General features: G+C 43.5%; 1 protein-coding gene across 1 annotated transcript; it reads right to left on the minus strand.

The window, feature by feature from the left end:
* Positions 1-8,276: 8,276 nt before the first annotated feature.
* nsun4 (NOP2/Sun RNA methyltransferase 4) lies at positions 8,277-17,317 on the minus strand. The gene is made up of 6 exons (XM_023978049.2): positions 16,928-17,317; positions 13,946-14,331; positions 13,629-13,783; positions 13,326-13,486; positions 8,920-9,044; positions 8,277-8,707 (listed from the first exon to the last, which is right to left on the minus strand). The coding sequence occupies exons 1-6, from the start codon at positions 17,018-17,020 to the stop codon at positions 8,431-8,433; spliced, it is 1,197 nt and encodes a 398-aa protein (XP_023833817.1). The 5' UTR covers positions 17,021-17,317; the 3' UTR covers positions 8,277-8,430.
* Positions 17,318-17,561: the final 244 nt, after the last annotated feature.

The following is a 17,561-nucleotide window of genomic DNA, read 5'->3' on the forward strand; positions in this document are numbered from 1 at the left end:
TCTTAAACAGCGTGGTTTGTCAAAATGCATAAGACCCCCCTCCCCTCCCCCTCCCCCACACACAAACAATACACGACACACACACACAGTCTCGCCTCTGGTAGAGTTCTAGGTTAGGATCACTGCCATCCTCCCCACCACCACGTTCCCTGCACCCTTGCTTTGCCTACTAAACTGTAATGCCGAGAGCCTGGCTGTGATATTGTTCAACTGCTAATTGATTTGGCCTCGTTAGATAAATCCTCCCTCCCGGTGGAAATACAAATACAAATATGTACACGGAGGTATCACCTACTGTAACGGTGAATTTCTCTGTTGTTACAGACGAACACTACCTTGAAAGGGGACACGTGGGGTGACAACACAGATTAGCATTGCGAACGTGAACGTAACACCCAACCTCAACCTTGCTGTGTTTTATTACATGGTATGTGCTCTATTCCAAGGGCATCCATGCTACAACACTGACATGGTTCTAGATACGTAAAGCTGAATGTCCTTGTTATTCGGGTTAGCAATTTCACCCCTGGGATTTTAAACCAGCAAACACTAGTAAGTGGTCTTTATCACACCCCCAAACACAGAAATGCATGGACACACACATACACACACCGGTGCCTGAGGGCCCAACGGGGATTGATGTAGTGTAGATTGAAATGCCGCAGGGTCAAATGTTCAGCCCTTGATGCAGGATAAGGTGCTCTTCTCTATAACATCCAGAGGAAAGTCTGCACATTGCCCAAATAGCCTACCTCCCAGTCCTAACAATATGGACATCGATCAAAAAATGTATCTAGCTGGAATAAACCTCTATACCACAGCACACTGGATCATTGAGTTGAGAGCGCTCCTCTCATCATCAGTAGCACTATCAATATGACTCTTATCCAGTCAAAATGCTGTTCCGAGGTCTTTTTCCTTTTGTATCTGTGGTCACAAAACATCAACTTGACCATCATGTGGAGCTGGTGCAAACAGGACAAGTGCAAACAGGACAAGTGCAAACAGGACAAGTGAAAACATACGGCTTGTTTGGAGTGAGTATTTGGGTTCGGCTTTATTTGACGGTCCTTGTCCACATCACTAAGGATCTATCATGATCCATACACACCAACGCAGTTGTGAAGASGGCATGACAACGCCTCTTCCACCTCAGGAGGCTGAAARGATTTGACATGGGCCCTCATATCCCCCCCCTCCCAAAATTTGACAGCTGCACCATCGAGCGCATCTTGACTGGCTGCATCACCGCTTGGTATGGCAACTGCTTGGCGTCCGACCGCAGGGCATTACAGAGGGTAGTGCTTAGGGCCAAGTACATCACTGGGGCCGAGCTCCTGGACATCCAGGGCCTCTATACCAGGCGGTGTCAGAGGAAGGCCCGAATAATTGTCAAAGACTCCAGCCACCCAAGACATAAACTGTTCTCTCTGCTACCACACGGCAAGCGGTATCGATGCACCAAGTCTGGAACCAAGAGGACCCTGAACAGCTTCTACCCCCAAGCCATAAAACTGCGAAATAGTAGTTAAATAGATACTGTAGCTTCACAGACTATCTGCATTGACCATTTTTGGACTCATCACACACGCTGCAGCTACTGTTTATCATCTGTCACTTCATTCCTAGTTATATGTACATACACTATACATGCTTGTGTGTGTATGTGGACACCCCTTCAAAATGAGTGGATTTGGCTATTTCAGTCACACCCGTTGCTGACAGGTCGAAAAATAAAATCGAGCACACAGCCATGCAATGTCCATTGGCAGACATTGGCAGTAGAATGGCCTTACTGAAGAGCTCAGTGACTTTCAACGTGCCACCGTCATAGGATGCCACTTTTCCAACAAGTCAGTTATTCAAATTTCTGCACCGCTAGAGCTGTCCCAGTCAACCGTAAGTGCTTTTATTGTGAAGTGAAAACATCTAGGAGCAACAACAGCTTAGCCGCGAAGTGGTAGGCCACACAAGCGTACAGAACGTAGCGCGTAAAAATCATCTGTCCTCAGTTGCAACCCTCACTACCGAGTTCCAAACTGCCTCTGGAAGCAACGTCAGTACAAGAACTGTTCGTCGGGAGCTTCATGAAATGGGTTTCCGTGGTCGAGCAGCCGCACACAAGCCTAAGATCAACATGCGCAATGCCAAGCGTCGGCTGGAGTAGYGTAAAGCTCACCGCCATTGGACTCTGGAGTGGAAACGCGTTCTCTGGAGTGATGAATCACGCTTCACCATCTGGCAGTCCGACGGACAAATCTGGGTTTGGCGGATGCCAGGAGAACATTACCTGTCCAAATGCATAGTGCCAACTGTAAAGTTTGGTGGAGGAGGAATAATGGTCTGGGGCTGATTTCCATGGTTYGGGCTAGGTTCCTTAGTTCCAGTGAAGGGAAATCTTAATGCTACAGCATATAATGWCATTCTAGACAATTCTGTGCTTCCAACTTTGTGGCAWCAGTTTTGGGAAGGCCCTTTACTGTTTCAGCATGACAATGCCCMCGTGCACAAAGCAAGGTCCATACAAAAATGGTTTGTAGAGATCGGTGTGGAAGAACTTGACTGGTCTGTACAGAGCCTTGACCTCAACACCATCGAACATCTTTGGGATGCCAACTGCGAGCCAGGCCTAATCGCCCAACATAATGCTCTTGTGGCTGAATGGAAACATGTACCCACAGCAATGTTACACCATCTAGTGGAAAGCCTTCCCAGAAGAGTGGAGGCTGTTATAGCAGCAAGAGGGGGACCAACTCCATATCAACGCCCATGATTTTGGAATGAGATGTTCGATGAGCAGGTGTCCACATACTTTTGGTCATGTAGTGTATCTCTATCAATTACCTCGTACCTCTGCACATCGACTTGGTAATGGTACCTCATGTATATAGCCAAGTTCTCATTACTCATTGTGTATTTAATATTACTTTTATTATCAAGGGTTATTACTTTTCTGTAAGTAATAACCCTCTGTAAGTAATTTTCTTTCTCTCTGCATTGTCGGTAAGGGCCCGTAAGTATGTTGTTTACTGTTTACTAAGCATGTGACAAATAACATTTGATTTGTGAACTTACATATTWACCAAATACYTACAGTGGGCTCCAAAATTRCTGGCACCYCTGACTGKCAATGCACAAATAATGCTTAAACAAATATAARCAATATCATTATAGAGATAAACTSAAAATACCAACATGTGAGAAATACGATACTTTATTMATGTTTCAATGGAACCAACCAAAATAATTWATTGATTYAATWAAAAATCAATGTCCTCCAAATCAAGGTTTCACAATTAATGGCACCCTTAAAGATTATTGTAAATAACATCTACCAAAATTRAACCACAAATTAAATTCCACTTATTTAAGTTTATTTAAGTCTTAAGGAACTATATTGAGCCATTACATCACTTCCTGTTTCACTAGGGTATAAAAATGAGGTAACACACATGCAATATCCCACTGTCATCCAACACCATGAAGAAAACAAAATAACTGGCAGTTCAAAAGAGACAGATGGTCATCGACCTTCATAAATCTGGTAATGGCTACAAGAAGATCCACAAACGATTGAATATACCACTGAGCACTGTCGGGGCAATTATTAAAAAATGCTAAAGATATGTAACAGTTGAAAACCTCACGGGTAGAGGACGCAAATGCATTTTGCCCCCCAGGATAGGGAGGATGATGGTAAGATAAGCAACAAAATCCCCAAGAATCACTGTGAAAGAATTGCAGGCCTTGGTGGCGTCTTGGGGTCATCAGGTTTCAAAAGTCACCATCAGACGCCACCTCCACAACCACAGGCTCTTTGGAAGGGTTGCCAGATGAAAGCCCTTTCTGACCACAAGACATAGACGCAAGCGCTTGGAGTTTGCCAAACGTCATTTAAATTATGACTGGAAGAAGGTGCTCTGGTCAGATGAGACCAAAATTGAAAGTTTTGGTCAGAYACAGCATCGGCATGTTTGGCGTCGAAACAGAGATGCRTACAAGGAGAGGTACCTCATACCCACGGTGAAATATGGAGGGTGGTCAGTGATGTTTTGGGGCTGTTTTAATTCCAGAGGTCCAGGAGCACTGGTTAAGATTGATGGCATAATGAATTCCACCAAGTATCAGGCAATCTTGGCTGACAATCTGGTTGCCTCTGCCAGAAGGCTGGGACTTGGCCGTAGGTGGACTTTCCAAAAAGACAATGACGCGAAACATACCTTAAGATCCACACAGAAATGGTTCTGTGACAACAAAATCAATGTTCTGCCATGGCCTTCTCAGTCGCCGGACCTCAATCCAATCGAAAACCTGTGGGCTGAGTGGAAGAGGGCAGTTGATAAGCACAAACCCAAGAATGTGAAGGATCTTGAAAGGATCTGAATAGAGGAATGGTCCAAATGTGTTCCTTAACCTTGTCAAACATTACAGGAAAAGACAGGAAAAGACTCCATGCTGTTATCCTTGCCAGAGGTGGTTATACTAAGTACTAAATGAGGAGTGCCAATAATTATGAAACCTTGATTTTGGTTCAATTTATTTTGTATTAAATAATTGTATGATTTTGGTTGGTTCCATTGAAACCTTAATAAAGTACAGTATTTCTCACATGTTGGTATTTTGAGTTTATCTCTATAATTATATTGTTTATATTTTTTTAAGTATTGTTTGTGCATTGCCAGTCATGGGTGCCAGTAATTTTGGAGCCCACTGTACATATTGCTTTCTTTGCTACTGAATAAAATAATTTAAGCTGTTGATATCAATCTGAAACATTTAAGGGCCGACAACGTMCAAGAATAATGTAACTAATAGCCGATAGTGGGAATACTGTTGATGCAGCTGAACTTGCAGATTGCTGATTCTTCAGAAAAAAAGGATGTTTGTCAGAAACGTTATTTCGAGAAGAAAAATGCACCCTGGCTCTTAAATTTTTCTGACACGACCACGGCCTCGGCACCTCCTGCACAAAAATCACAGTGTATTCAATCAGTGTTTTTCTCTCCCGCCTCCATGGTTCTCTTAAAAGGTTTTAACCACGCAGAGAATGAAAAGTGCGAACGTAAGAAACCCAGGCCCATTGAGGTGACAGGCTCTGCCAGAATATGATCCTAATCCTGTTTCCAGCATTCTTTTAGCCCGCTGGCATCGCAATTTAGCCACATATTCTCTGAGCTGTCAACCCAGGGAAATCCCTCTAATAGCGCATTGCCCAGATACACATCAAAGTGCTCCTGGAAACCACCGGGAGCTTAGTGACTGACACACACACACACACACACACACACACACACACACACACACACAACTCTGATGTTCAACAGGCTTTCAAACATTGAAGCATTAAAAGTTTGAAGACTACCAATCCTTCTACTATTTGAATCGTTCAAGCAAGACCGTGCGCAGAATAAATGCATCGTCTTTCCACATGTTTGTCGAGGAGAAAGTTCCTGATAAAGAAAAGAGGGGGAAGAGACAAGATCTAGAAACAGAGGACAAAGAGAAAGAGTGATGGCCAGAAGAGGACAACAGGTGGTTGAACTCTGCAGCCCGGGACACGCTTCTTTAGTTCCACTTGATCTCCCTTTTCTATTCTTGCCCCCCTTTTTTTTGAAACACTCTCCCTGCAATCTCGTCCCAAGCTAATCCTTTTAGAGAGAGAAAACCCCCTCTTTTCCAGTGGCCTGGCCAAGGCCAATGGACGCAGTGCATCGCCTGTCCCTGAGATGCTATCAGTCAGGAACACCTGCACATCACACACTACACAATCATTTTGATATCGCTGATTTTCCATCGAATCCTTACATAGCCTACCGTAATATACGAATTTGTATCGTCAGTTAATAACTTGACAGCTTTTTTTTATCGACATAAAAAGACAAGGTAGTGTTGGGAAGATGCCTTCTCTTGCCTCAAGAAGGTAAGTGTTGGGATAGTTTTGGCAATTTATCCAACATTTACCGTAGAGCCTGAGAGAGATCTGTCAAGTCAGTTGATACCTAATAAAGCTTTTTGAAAGCCGTTGCAAAAAGAGGAATGACAAAGTAGTGCGTAGGGGAGGCCATGAGTAGTGTTTGAGCCCTGTGGCGTGTTGGTTTCCTGCTGGGCCCACTATTCACGGTGCATCTGGAACAAAGACCCCCACTGGTGAGATCCTCTCACTCACAGCGGACAGGGCCGTACGTCTGATCCTCGCCTGTGGGCCTAGACACCCAGCAGAAGCTTCTACATGAACACATAGATATGTGATCCTGCGACCAAGGCCTATCATAACCTTTTGGGGGGGGGGGGGGGGGGGTTTGCCCTGACGTCCATTCTGAGGGTTATATAAACTACATAGCTGATTAACCAGTCATCAGGCCTATATCCCAAAGGTTTCTGCTCCACTCTAAACCGCAATCGTTCACCCCAGGCTGTTATTACATCGTGTGCTGATATCATACCACATCATTTACTGTCTTCTGTGGACACAAAACTCCCAACACTCATTCACTTATCTTGGTTTAACTCTAAATCTTCCCCTCGGTCGCTCTCACTCACTCCCTCTCTCATAAACAGAAACACACGCACACAACCTCATGATATAGACCAGCGTTTCCCAACTCTGGTCCTCCAGTACCCCCAACAGTAGACATTTACATTGTGGCCCTGGCCAAACACACCTCATTCAGCTCATTGAGGGCTTGATGATTAGTTGACAAGTTGAATCATGTGTGCTTGTCCAGGGCTACGATAAAAATGTGTTCTGTTAGGGGGTACTGGAGGACCAGCGTTGGGAACCACTGATGTAGTCTACCTCTCCCGACACAGGCCTACAGCAAAGGAACACCATTGGCTAATTCAATAATGAACGGCCCAGTAGAAAGAGAAGGGGGGAGAAGAGAGGAGTAACTCATCCCTAATAGTCTTTCATCCCCTGAGTGTTAAAACATGTAAATTTATGTAAAAACCCATAGGAAACACATATTTACAATACGTTTAGGTAATCACAAGATGCGGGAGCGGCGTCCTGGGCCGCCGACGGAAGCAGTCAATACAGAAATAGTTTTTATGTCTCATTAATTCCCTTTGCATTCGCCGATACATCCTCTGTTACCGCGGTAATACAGTAATCACTCACAATCGGCCAGTGAAATTATCTGCACTCATCTGTGGAATAAAAAAAGCGAAGGGGAAAAGGAGGTGAGAGATCCCATTTTGGCATCGCTCTTGCGTCCTTAATGTTCATCTGGGAGCCGCCGAGCAAACAGCCTCTCCTCTCCCTCGGTGGTGCCGCTCGCGAGCCGCTTAATGGCAGCGGGAAGTCGATGACACTCGGCGGCGCTCGCTCGTTAGCCGTGCGCACACCTCTTTCATGCTACATTGCCCGGCCAATGCAACAACAGAGAAGGTCATCGGCGGTGTGATGTGAGGAGGTACTATACCTTTGCATTCACGTTAGATATAAGAAAGACATTGCAGGCTGCATTTAAGTGACATCAAATAGGAAATTGAGAGAATTCAACCGTTGTAACAGGCCTAGAGATTCTCAGAGCCAATGATTATTTGAGTGTTCGTTATGAAAATGTTTAGAATCTGAATGAAAATGTTCATGATGGTATTAAATGTAAAAATAAATAATAAAGTTTCAACGATATGATAAAATTGTAAAGTTCACTATGGGACCACATCGAACAGACTTGAATTGGTTTATTGTTCTACCTCAGTGGCTGGGATTGGTTTATTTGTTCAACCTCAGTGATTGGGCATAATGACCTAGAACAGGGCTCTCCAACCCTGTTCCTGWAGAGATAACGTCCTGTAGGTGTTCGGTCAAACCCTTACCTAGCACACCTGATTGTAATAATCAGCTGGTTGATAAAATTAATCAGGTTAGTTAAAACTGGGGTTGGAGAGAAAACCTACAGGATGGGAGCTCTCTAGGAACAGGGTTCGGAGCCCTGTGCTTCCGCAACGGCATTGCTTGCTCTTTGAGGTTTAAGGCTGGGTTTCTTGTATAGCACTTTGTGACAGCTGCTGATGTAAAAAGGGCTTCATAAAATCTATTTGATTGCTCTAGAACCAAATAAACTTTCTGCTTTTCACCCATTCTATAAGAGTTGGACAGAGCAATATTTTGAGTTTATCCTCATGGGTCCAGTAACTTTGACTCCTGTGTTCGATACAAAGAGAGCACAGACTTGTATAACTGTCTAATACTGACAACTAGAGGCCAAAAGCAGCACTGCATAAAAATGTATAAGTCCACTGAAAATTGAATGTTGAAACGGTTATAATTTYTTTGGTCCATTAAATCAACGTATTTATTTGCAGTGCTTCACATTAATACATAAATACGAAAAGTCAGACGTTATGACCGATTAAATCAGGTTGCCCCTGAAGGGATAAATAAAGTTGTAGTGAAGGGAATTAAATTCATGTCCATCAGTTCTAGTTTAACCTCCGTAGCTTGCACATGTAGATGGGCCCAAAGTTAGCGGTGAGGTGAGGAAGGACCAGCTGTCCCAAGTGGAGGTCGGGGGCGAAGTGGAAGGTGTCCTTAAAGAGGCGTGTGATGGGTCGAAGGTCGACTACTTGCAGGCTGATGCCGTGTTCCTCCCGGGCCAGGTGCATGGCCCGCTCCACCACATACTCGTTCTGCAGCTGGGACAGGGAGCAGGTGGAGTAGAGCACCTGCCCCCCCGGACGAACCGCCTCAATACCAGCACTGGTGGAAGAGGAACAGGGAGAGATATTAACTGAAATTATTATCAGATATCAAATGATCAAAATAGGACCGCCAAGATACAAAACTACCATACATAGATGCAATGAATAGACACAATCAAAGATGCACAATAAACTAACTTAGAAAAAAAGTATTTATTTGATGTGATTTTATTGCTTCAACAGTAACATGGTAAGTTACTGAACACTTACAGGAGGAGTTCTGTCTGCAGCTGGGGCAGCCTCTGTCTCTCCTTTGTCCTGGCCCTCTTGAAAATGTTGTTTTCATCCTCCATGACAGAGTGTCTGTCTGTGGTGCAGGGAACATCAACAAGGACCTGGAGAGAAAAAGGACATCAGTCTAACAAACCTTAGAACCCTGTAGAATTGGGATAAGCTAATAGCAGTAGGGCAATTCCAYGGTAACGGAGACTCCGATTTTTCCTTAAACTCTTAAATAGCAGCCCCGAATTAAAATTCAACGATCTCTGCTGAAAGAACGGGGTGTCAGCTATGACATGACACCTTGACTGGAACTACAGTAAGTGAAGTGGATCAACACCCAGTAACAGAATTTCATCATGTGTCCCTGATCTGTACTACACAGAAATACATAATTATGGATATGAATGTCATTCTCTTCATGGTGATGTATGCTAAATAGGTACACAAAAAGGCAGAAATATGCAATATCCTCCTTTGCATATTTGGGTAATATTCAACACACTGGCTATTATTTAAATTAGGTCCACCGCAAACAAGACCACATTTGTTGGTCTGGACAAAATCTGAACCAATCATAGACGTCAATGTTTCACAAGTTTGGATATCAAAAGTACAGCACAGTAAAGTAGAGTTCAGTACATTATAGCGTACTCAACTCGTGTGCTCTACTGTGTACTTTACTGAACTCTACTGTACAGTACAGAAGTGTACTGCATACCTGGGTTCAAATACTATTTCAAATATCTCAATAACTTTCGTATACATTCAAAGTATTGAGATATCTTGTATTCAGAAATCACAAATTTGAAGGGGTGTCCACATACACAGTACCAATCAAGTTTGGACACTCCTACTCATTCAATGGTTTTTATTTTTACTATTTTCTACATTGTAGAATAATAGTCAAGACATCAAAACTATGAAATAACACATCTGGAATCATGTGGTAACCAAAAAAGTGTTAAATCAAAATATATTTTAGATTCTTCAAAGTAGCCACCCTTTGCCTTGATGACAGCTTTGCACACTCTTGGCATTCTCTCAAACAGCTTAATGAGAAATGCTTGTCCAACAGTTTTGAAAAAGTTCCCACATATGCTGAGCAGTTGTTGACTGCTATGCCTTCACTCTGCGGTCCAACTCATCCCAAACCATGTAAATTGGGCTGAGGTCGGGTGATTGTGGAGGCCATCTGATGCAGCACTCCATCACTCTACTTCTTGGTCAATTTTACCTTACAGTCTGGAGGTGTGTTGGGTCATTGTCCTGTTGAAAAACAAATGATAGTCCCACTAAGCCCAAACCAGATGGGATGGCGTATCACTGCAGAATGCTGTGGAAGCCATGCTGGTTAAGTGCTCCTTGAATTCTAAATAAATCACTGACATTGTCACCAGCAAAGCATCCCCACACCATCACACCTCTTCCTCCCTGCTTCATGGTGGGAACCACACATGCGGGAGATAATCCGTTCACCTACTCTGCGTCACAAAGACACGGCAGCTGGAACCAAAAATCTCAAATTTGGACTCATCAGACCAAAAGGACAGATTTCCACTGGTCTAATATCCATTGCTCGTGTTTCTAGGCCCAAGCAAGTCTTCTCCTTATTGGTGTCCTTTAGTAGTGGTTTCTTTGCAGCAATTCGACCATGAAGGCCTGATTCACGCAGTCTCGTCTGAACAGTTGATGTTGAGATGTGTCTGTTACTTGAACTCTGTGAAGCATTTATAATGGGCTCCAATCTGTTGTGCAATTAACTAATGAACTTATCCTCCTGTCAATGGACCCCAATTTTTTGGGGTTGCAATTTATATGGAGCATTCTACCGCTCGCATTCATGGAGCAAAAGAAGACACTTTGAACCAAAGCTTCTTGCCACTGAAACACTTTGTGATGTGTTGCTTTGATTTATTTATTTTATTTTGAACCATGCATGTTTGGTTCTCGGGTGGTGTATGCATCATATCTGCTAGAGCAGGGCCAGGGTCTTGCCCCCTGGGGCGGCACAGACATCCAGCACAGTGTCCTTCCTGGACACCCAGGGTCATGTTTGCTGACAATTATTATACTAAATAAACATTTGATAGAAATGTTTAAAAAAAAGACCCAATCTGAACCAACCATGGACGTCTATGCCTGGGTCAAATTAAGGCCAGCCCGGACAGTACAAAAAAACACATCTATGGACGTTGCAATCAAGGCCAGGGCGGACTGACCAAATTTCAACTACTTTTCAACGTCGAGTGCGCAGTGGGTGAAAATKCTGGTTATAGTAAATGGAAAGAGAGGGGGCTCATGGCGTATGTGTGAGAGAGATTGTCCAGACTATTTTCACACTTGCTTTGACCACCATATGAGAGAAAGAAAAGTCATGAGCTGAACATAACAGTATGCCAGTGGAAGGGAGGACTGTAGCAGGTTACCCAACTGGTTTATGACTACTTTAATTTCCCATTGTAGTCAATTCAATTGCAGTAATTCCATTAGTGATTTTTCAGAAAGTCTTTTAACAATGTGGTAACAGAATTGAGTTTTAATCACTTAATAAATCAAACCAAATTGATACCAGTAAAAACATGAACTAATTGGTAGGTCTACCTTTATGTGTTACTTCTGCGAACTTTCAATATCACGAGGAAGAGAAATGAGAAAATATCTTAAAGAATTTCATGGCACAGGGTAATGTTTCTTCAACATACAAGGCAAATCATTTCTCCGAAACTACACTGAACAAAAATCTGTTAGTCACATAAATAAAATAAAAACAAAAACAGTCAGTATCTGATGTGACCACCATTTTCTTCATGCAGCGGGACACATCTCCTTCACATAATGTTGATCAGGCTGTTGATTGTGGGCTGTGGAATGTTGTCCCATACCCCTTCAATGGCTGTGTGAAGTTACTGGATATTAGCGTGAACTGGAACACGCTGTCGTACACGTCGATCCAGAGAATCCCAAACATGCTCAATGGGTGACATGTCTGACGAGTATGCAGGTCATTTTCAACTTCCAGGAATTGTGTACAGATCCTTGCGACATGGGGCGGTGCATTATCATGCTGAAACATGAGGTGATGGCGGTGGATGAACGGCACGACAATGGGCCTCAGGATCTCATCACAGTATCTCTGTGCATTCAAATTGCCATAGATAAAATGCAATTGTGTTTTCTTTGTCAGTAGCTTATGCCTGCCCATAGCATAAACCCATTCTGTTCACAACCTTGACATTAGCAAATCGCTCGCCCACACAACGCCATACAAGCTGTCTGCCATCTGCCTGGATCAGTTGAAATCAAGATTAATCCATGAAGAGCACACTTCTCCAGCGTGCCAGTGGCCAGCAGAAGGTGAGCATTTGCCCACTGAAGTCGGTTACGACGACGAACTGCAGTCAGGTCAAGACCCTGGTGAGGACAACAAGCATGCAGATGAGATTCCCTGAGACGGTATGACAGTTTCTGCAGAAATTCTTGGGTTGTGAAAACCCACAGTTTCATCAGCTGTCTGGGTGGCTGTTCTCAGACGATCCCGCAGGTGAAGAAGCCAGATGGAGGTCCTGGGCTGCCGTGGTGACACGTGGTCTGCGGTTGTGAGGCCGGGTTGGACGCACTGCAAAATTCTCTAAAACTACAGAGGGGGATTATGGTAGATAAATTAACAAAATTCTCTGGTAACAGCTCTGGTGGACATACCTTCAGTCAGCATGCCAATTGCACTCTCCCTCAAAACTTGAGACATCTGTGGCATTGTGTTGTGTGACAAATCTGCACATTTTAGAGTGGCCTTTTATTGTCCCCAGCACAAGATGCACCTGTGCAATGATCACACCGTTTCATCAGCTTCTTGATATGCCACACCTGTCAGGTGGATGGATTATCTTGGCAAAGGAGAAATGCTCACTAACAGGGATGTAAACAAATTTGCGGGACAAAAAACATTTAGAGAAATAAGCTTTTTGTGCATWTGKAACATTTCCGGGATCTTTCATTTCATTAAGCATGGAACCAACACTTCACATGTTGCGTTTCTATTTCTGTTCAGTGTAAATATAAGTGTTGATATTAGTTGGCAGGGGTCTTTACTCCAACATTAGTGTTTTAATGTATTTCTAATACCTTTTAAGAACTTTTCTGGTAAATGTTTTCCCAAGACCTAATTTCCATCTATTTGCCCAGAAATCAAAGCTTTAGATTATTCCTAATATTTAGGATAGAAAATAGTTTAAAATGTATATATAGTTCATGGGTCCTTTTACACGGAAAGGCCCAATAATGTCTTACATTTCCTAATCTTTTATAAAACCAACAAATGTTGGTCAAATAATCTCAGTACTTACATTCTGAATTTGTTATAAAACCAAGTAATGTGAAATAATCTCAGTCCTTACTCTGTCAAAGGTGTCCCTTTCGATTTCTCCCCATTTCCTGCCGTCAAAGGAAGTAATGCGCATTCTTTCTTCTGTCAACAGCTCTTTCGGAACGTAGCTGTTGAGGACCCGCTGGAGGCGGTAGGTACGAGACACTGAGATGTCATTGACGCACAGAAATCCTGAAAAACACATGTCATTACAAATAAATACCAGATCAATGCAAACTTAAATAGAACTGTAAAAAAAAAAAAGCTTTACCAGTCTGTGAATTAGATAGAACTTCAACAATGTGTATGCATCATATCTACTAGACTGTCTTACGGATGGCCTGTGTCTGGAGCAGGGCCAGGGTCTTGCCCCCTGGGGCGGCACAGATGTCCAGCACAGAGTGTCCTTCCTGGACATCCAGGGCCAGGGCAGGCAAAACGGATGCCGCATCCATGAGGTAGTACCCAAGCATCCCATACAAGTCGGGTCTAGGAGAATGGGAATTTAAAAATCATACAACTTGGCAATCAAATAATATTACATTATAGGAGACATGTAGCTACAGTAAATTGTGCTGATGAAACAGACTGAAGCCCAGATTTCATCCTGTTCCTCTCGCGTGTCTGTAAAAGAAGCGGCGCAAATCTCACCTAGAAGGCTTGAATCTGGAGATGTCTCCCCCGGGGAAAACAAAGCACTTGATATTGGTGCGGAGGCGAGGAGGAGCCACATCTTGACTGACACCAACAGTCTCGAGGGTTGAAGGGTTATCGTGGAGAGGAAATCCAGGTGCCTGCAGTCTCTCCAGACCTCCTACACCAACTGGTTGGCAGACAAAGTCTCTACATCCCTGGGACTGCAGGTCTGCGATGACCCCTTCTGTGGTGGAGAAATTGTTTACCAGGGCCCCGTACTTCTGCTCACAAAGCATGCTGACGCGGACAGAGGGCCACTGCTCTCCCAGCTGTAAGCTGTAGGTGGCATCAAAGTTCTGAAGGGCCAGGTTTGTGGCAGGGTACTTGGGCTGAGAGCCAGCCTGTTGAAAGARGATTTGGAAGAATTAAGAAAAATTGGGCTTGCTTTGTGCCATTGACTACCAACCGGTGCACCACTTAACCAAAAAGGTTAAGCGCATCCTTCCTTAATCATTGATTAAACATGTTTGGACACGTGATCCAAACAATAACTATGATTTTTTTWAAACAAAGACTGCTCAAAACAATACATCTATTTCACTCTTTGTACTACTTATTAGAAATATTGTATTCACTTCCTCCTCCACCACATGGCTTTCACCTGTCCACTCATTCCTAATTAGTGATAACCCTACGAGGGAGGAAGCAAGGAGGGCCAAGCACTTCAGCACATTATTAGCTGGAAGCGTCACAGAGAAACGCAGATAAAAACCAGAACTGCTATAACAATATTGGAAACCATCTCATCATCAAGCATCTTAGTGAAGAGATCCTCTGGCTGTTAGCTCGGCTGCAAGAATAGGAAAACCTGCTTTCTCAGATTTAAATGCCTCCTATAGGAAAGCCGAGGAGGGCAGTGTTGATCTGTCCCAATCAAATGGACAGACGTGAAGCTCAACTCTGCGGCCCATGGGAGACTGGACATTCGCAAGGCGTAGGAGATCATGAAGGCAGTCTGGGCACCCATCTAGTCGAGAAGATCCAATCCAGCTATCAAACAGTGTTGCCCTGCCTGAGACAGACCTACCAGCCCCAGGAGTCAGCACGGATCCTGGGTGTATACCAATAGCCAGCGGCAGGATCCCGGTTCTGGCCAAATACTCCAATATTGACACTTTCACTTACGTAGGTTAACAACCTTAATTTTAGGCGATCTGAGGTAGGACTACATTTTTTTTTTTTTTWWARACCCTCGCTAGCACAGGGAAGAGAATAATTCTCTGGCCCCCTCCCATGCTACCAGAAGGGTTCAGAACGTTTCAGCCAACTCTTTGTCCTAAACAAGTAACCAAAGAAACTTTGCAATGACAGGAGTCTCTTTTTGTGACAACTTTGATTTGCTGTGGGAGCAACCAGCTCTTTTTTTAAAGAGATGGGATTCACCCTAACTGCAGGGGTTCCAGGATTATTTCCAGCAACATCGCAAACTATTTTAGACTGACAGACCGGGTCTGGTAATTCTCCAGTTCTCCCTGTCAGAATAAGCAACAGAGGACTTGGAAACCACATCAACTCCTATAGATATGGCACTATGGTTATTGTGAGTAACCTTGTCCCTTTAACTCCGCCTTCTAGCGAATTTATTCAAACTGTCATCTACCATTCTGATAGATTGGGCTCCTGAGTGGCGCAGCGGTCTAAGACACTGCATCTCAGTGCAAGAGGTGTCACTGCAGTACCTGGTTTGAATCCAGGCTGCATCACATCCGGCCGTGATTGGGAGTCCCATAGGGCGGCGCATAATTGGCCCAGTGTCGGCCGGGGTAGGACGTAAAATTGTCTAGTTTTATTMGATTCTCTTTCTTGTGAATGACTTCATTACTGAGTGCAAAGTTGATTGCACGTTTCTCATTGAAATGTAGTTGTCTTCAGACTGTGGTGCCGCTCTTATTGAAGATTTTCATAGGGCTCCTAAGTGGCGCAGTGGTCTAAGGCACTGCATCTCAGTGCTAGAGGTGTCACTACAGACATCCTGGTTCGAATCCAGACTATCACAACTGGCCATGATTGGGAGTCCCATAGGGCGGCGCACAATTGGCCCAGCGTAGGCCGTCATTGTAAATAAGAATTTTAAGAACTGACTTGCCTTCTTAAACAACAAAAAAATCATACTCTTTCAGAAAATGCTCTAAGTACAAATCGATATATAACGTTAGACTAGTGTAATGAAAGTCAGGTTAATAACACTACTTGGTGGATAGTCTCAATTTTCGAGCAGCAGAAGAACAATCCGCACAGACAACCGGTAGAGCGAGTTTAAATGTAATTAAGTCAACATTCTGGCGTGTAAGGAAAAGTTACACAATTTTGCACACAAATGTCTTCGTCTGTTTTTTACTCTTTCAAAATGCTTTGTGTTGTAGTCACGACAGACAAAGATATATAGTTAAGCAAACTTTACTATGCATGTTGTAAACCAGCACATCCAGTACATTAAAAGGTAACTAACAATTGGTTTCTGTTTCCTGCATAACATCAATATGAGTAACATCAATATTGCTACATATACATCAATTAACTGTGCATTACTGCCTGATTAAATCAGACTAGGCAGCCACTTGGGCTAATTAGCCATTTAAGCGTGCTCTGAACACATGCGTAAGCCCGTAACCGTGGAGGAGGTGTAGTTTGACAACTGGAGGCACGCGCAGCTTATTGATCTGTGTAAAACTGCCACAGTACATATCTTTTCATTTTAAAGATTATTTTTTTGCGGATATGAAAGATATGGGGCATATCAGCATGTTTAGCAAGCGATGATTAACGTTTCTAAACGTTAAAACAAAGAGTCGGAAATGAAGTTCACACGCAGCCAACCTTGGCCTGGTCGAAGCTAAACGCTGATAAGGGTTTTCGAGCGCTAGCTAACCGCCAACTTTAGTCAACGACTGGTTGTAGATTTTTCCAATTATTGTTAGCTAACTACGTCGTACGTACCCATTTGGCTTTCACGCGGTTCCGTCGGGGTGTCAGGCACCGTAAATCTTTAATTTTTCGAAGCAATATTCTCGTGTCCATGAGCGCCGCCATGTTGGTGTACGACACCCTTTCCAGTCCGTCTTTCCATCTGACAGAAAAGGTTCCCCCTAAGGGACACACTCTTCACACCACTTCGATACAAAGTGCTTTTCGTAGCAGATTTGGACTGCATTTTCGCAAACCCTAACTCAAACCTTTTTGCTAACCTCAACCGAAGTCACATAACCTGCTACGTTAATTATCCTAACCTGCTATTACAGTAACTTCGGTATCGAAAAGGTGTTTCACCATCAGATGGGACGATCCATWCCAATCCTATGGAGATTGGAGGACTGCCATCTAGAGAAAATAGATGCGTTCGTCCGGTGAACTTTATAGCTACGTTATTTCCTGCGTGTGACCTAACAGCGCCTCCAGATTCAAATCTTGTTAGCAAGGTCATTTCCCTTCAACCAGTGTTGTCTAAAATCGTGGTTTTCCAAAACAAAATGATAATGTATGGGGAGCCTGATGAGYTATTGTACAATATCAATCTTCATATTTCAACGTTTTCTCTGCTAATCCTAGCAATGTGTCAAGTTTGAAATTAGCA

This window comes from Salvelinus sp. IW2-2015, linkage group LG32, assembly GCF_002910315.2.
Source record: "Salvelinus sp. IW2-2015 linkage group LG32, ASM291031v2, whole genome shotgun sequence".
NCBI classification, from domain to species: domain Eukaryota; kingdom Metazoa; phylum Chordata; class Actinopteri; order Salmoniformes; family Salmonidae; genus Salvelinus; species Salvelinus sp. IW2-2015.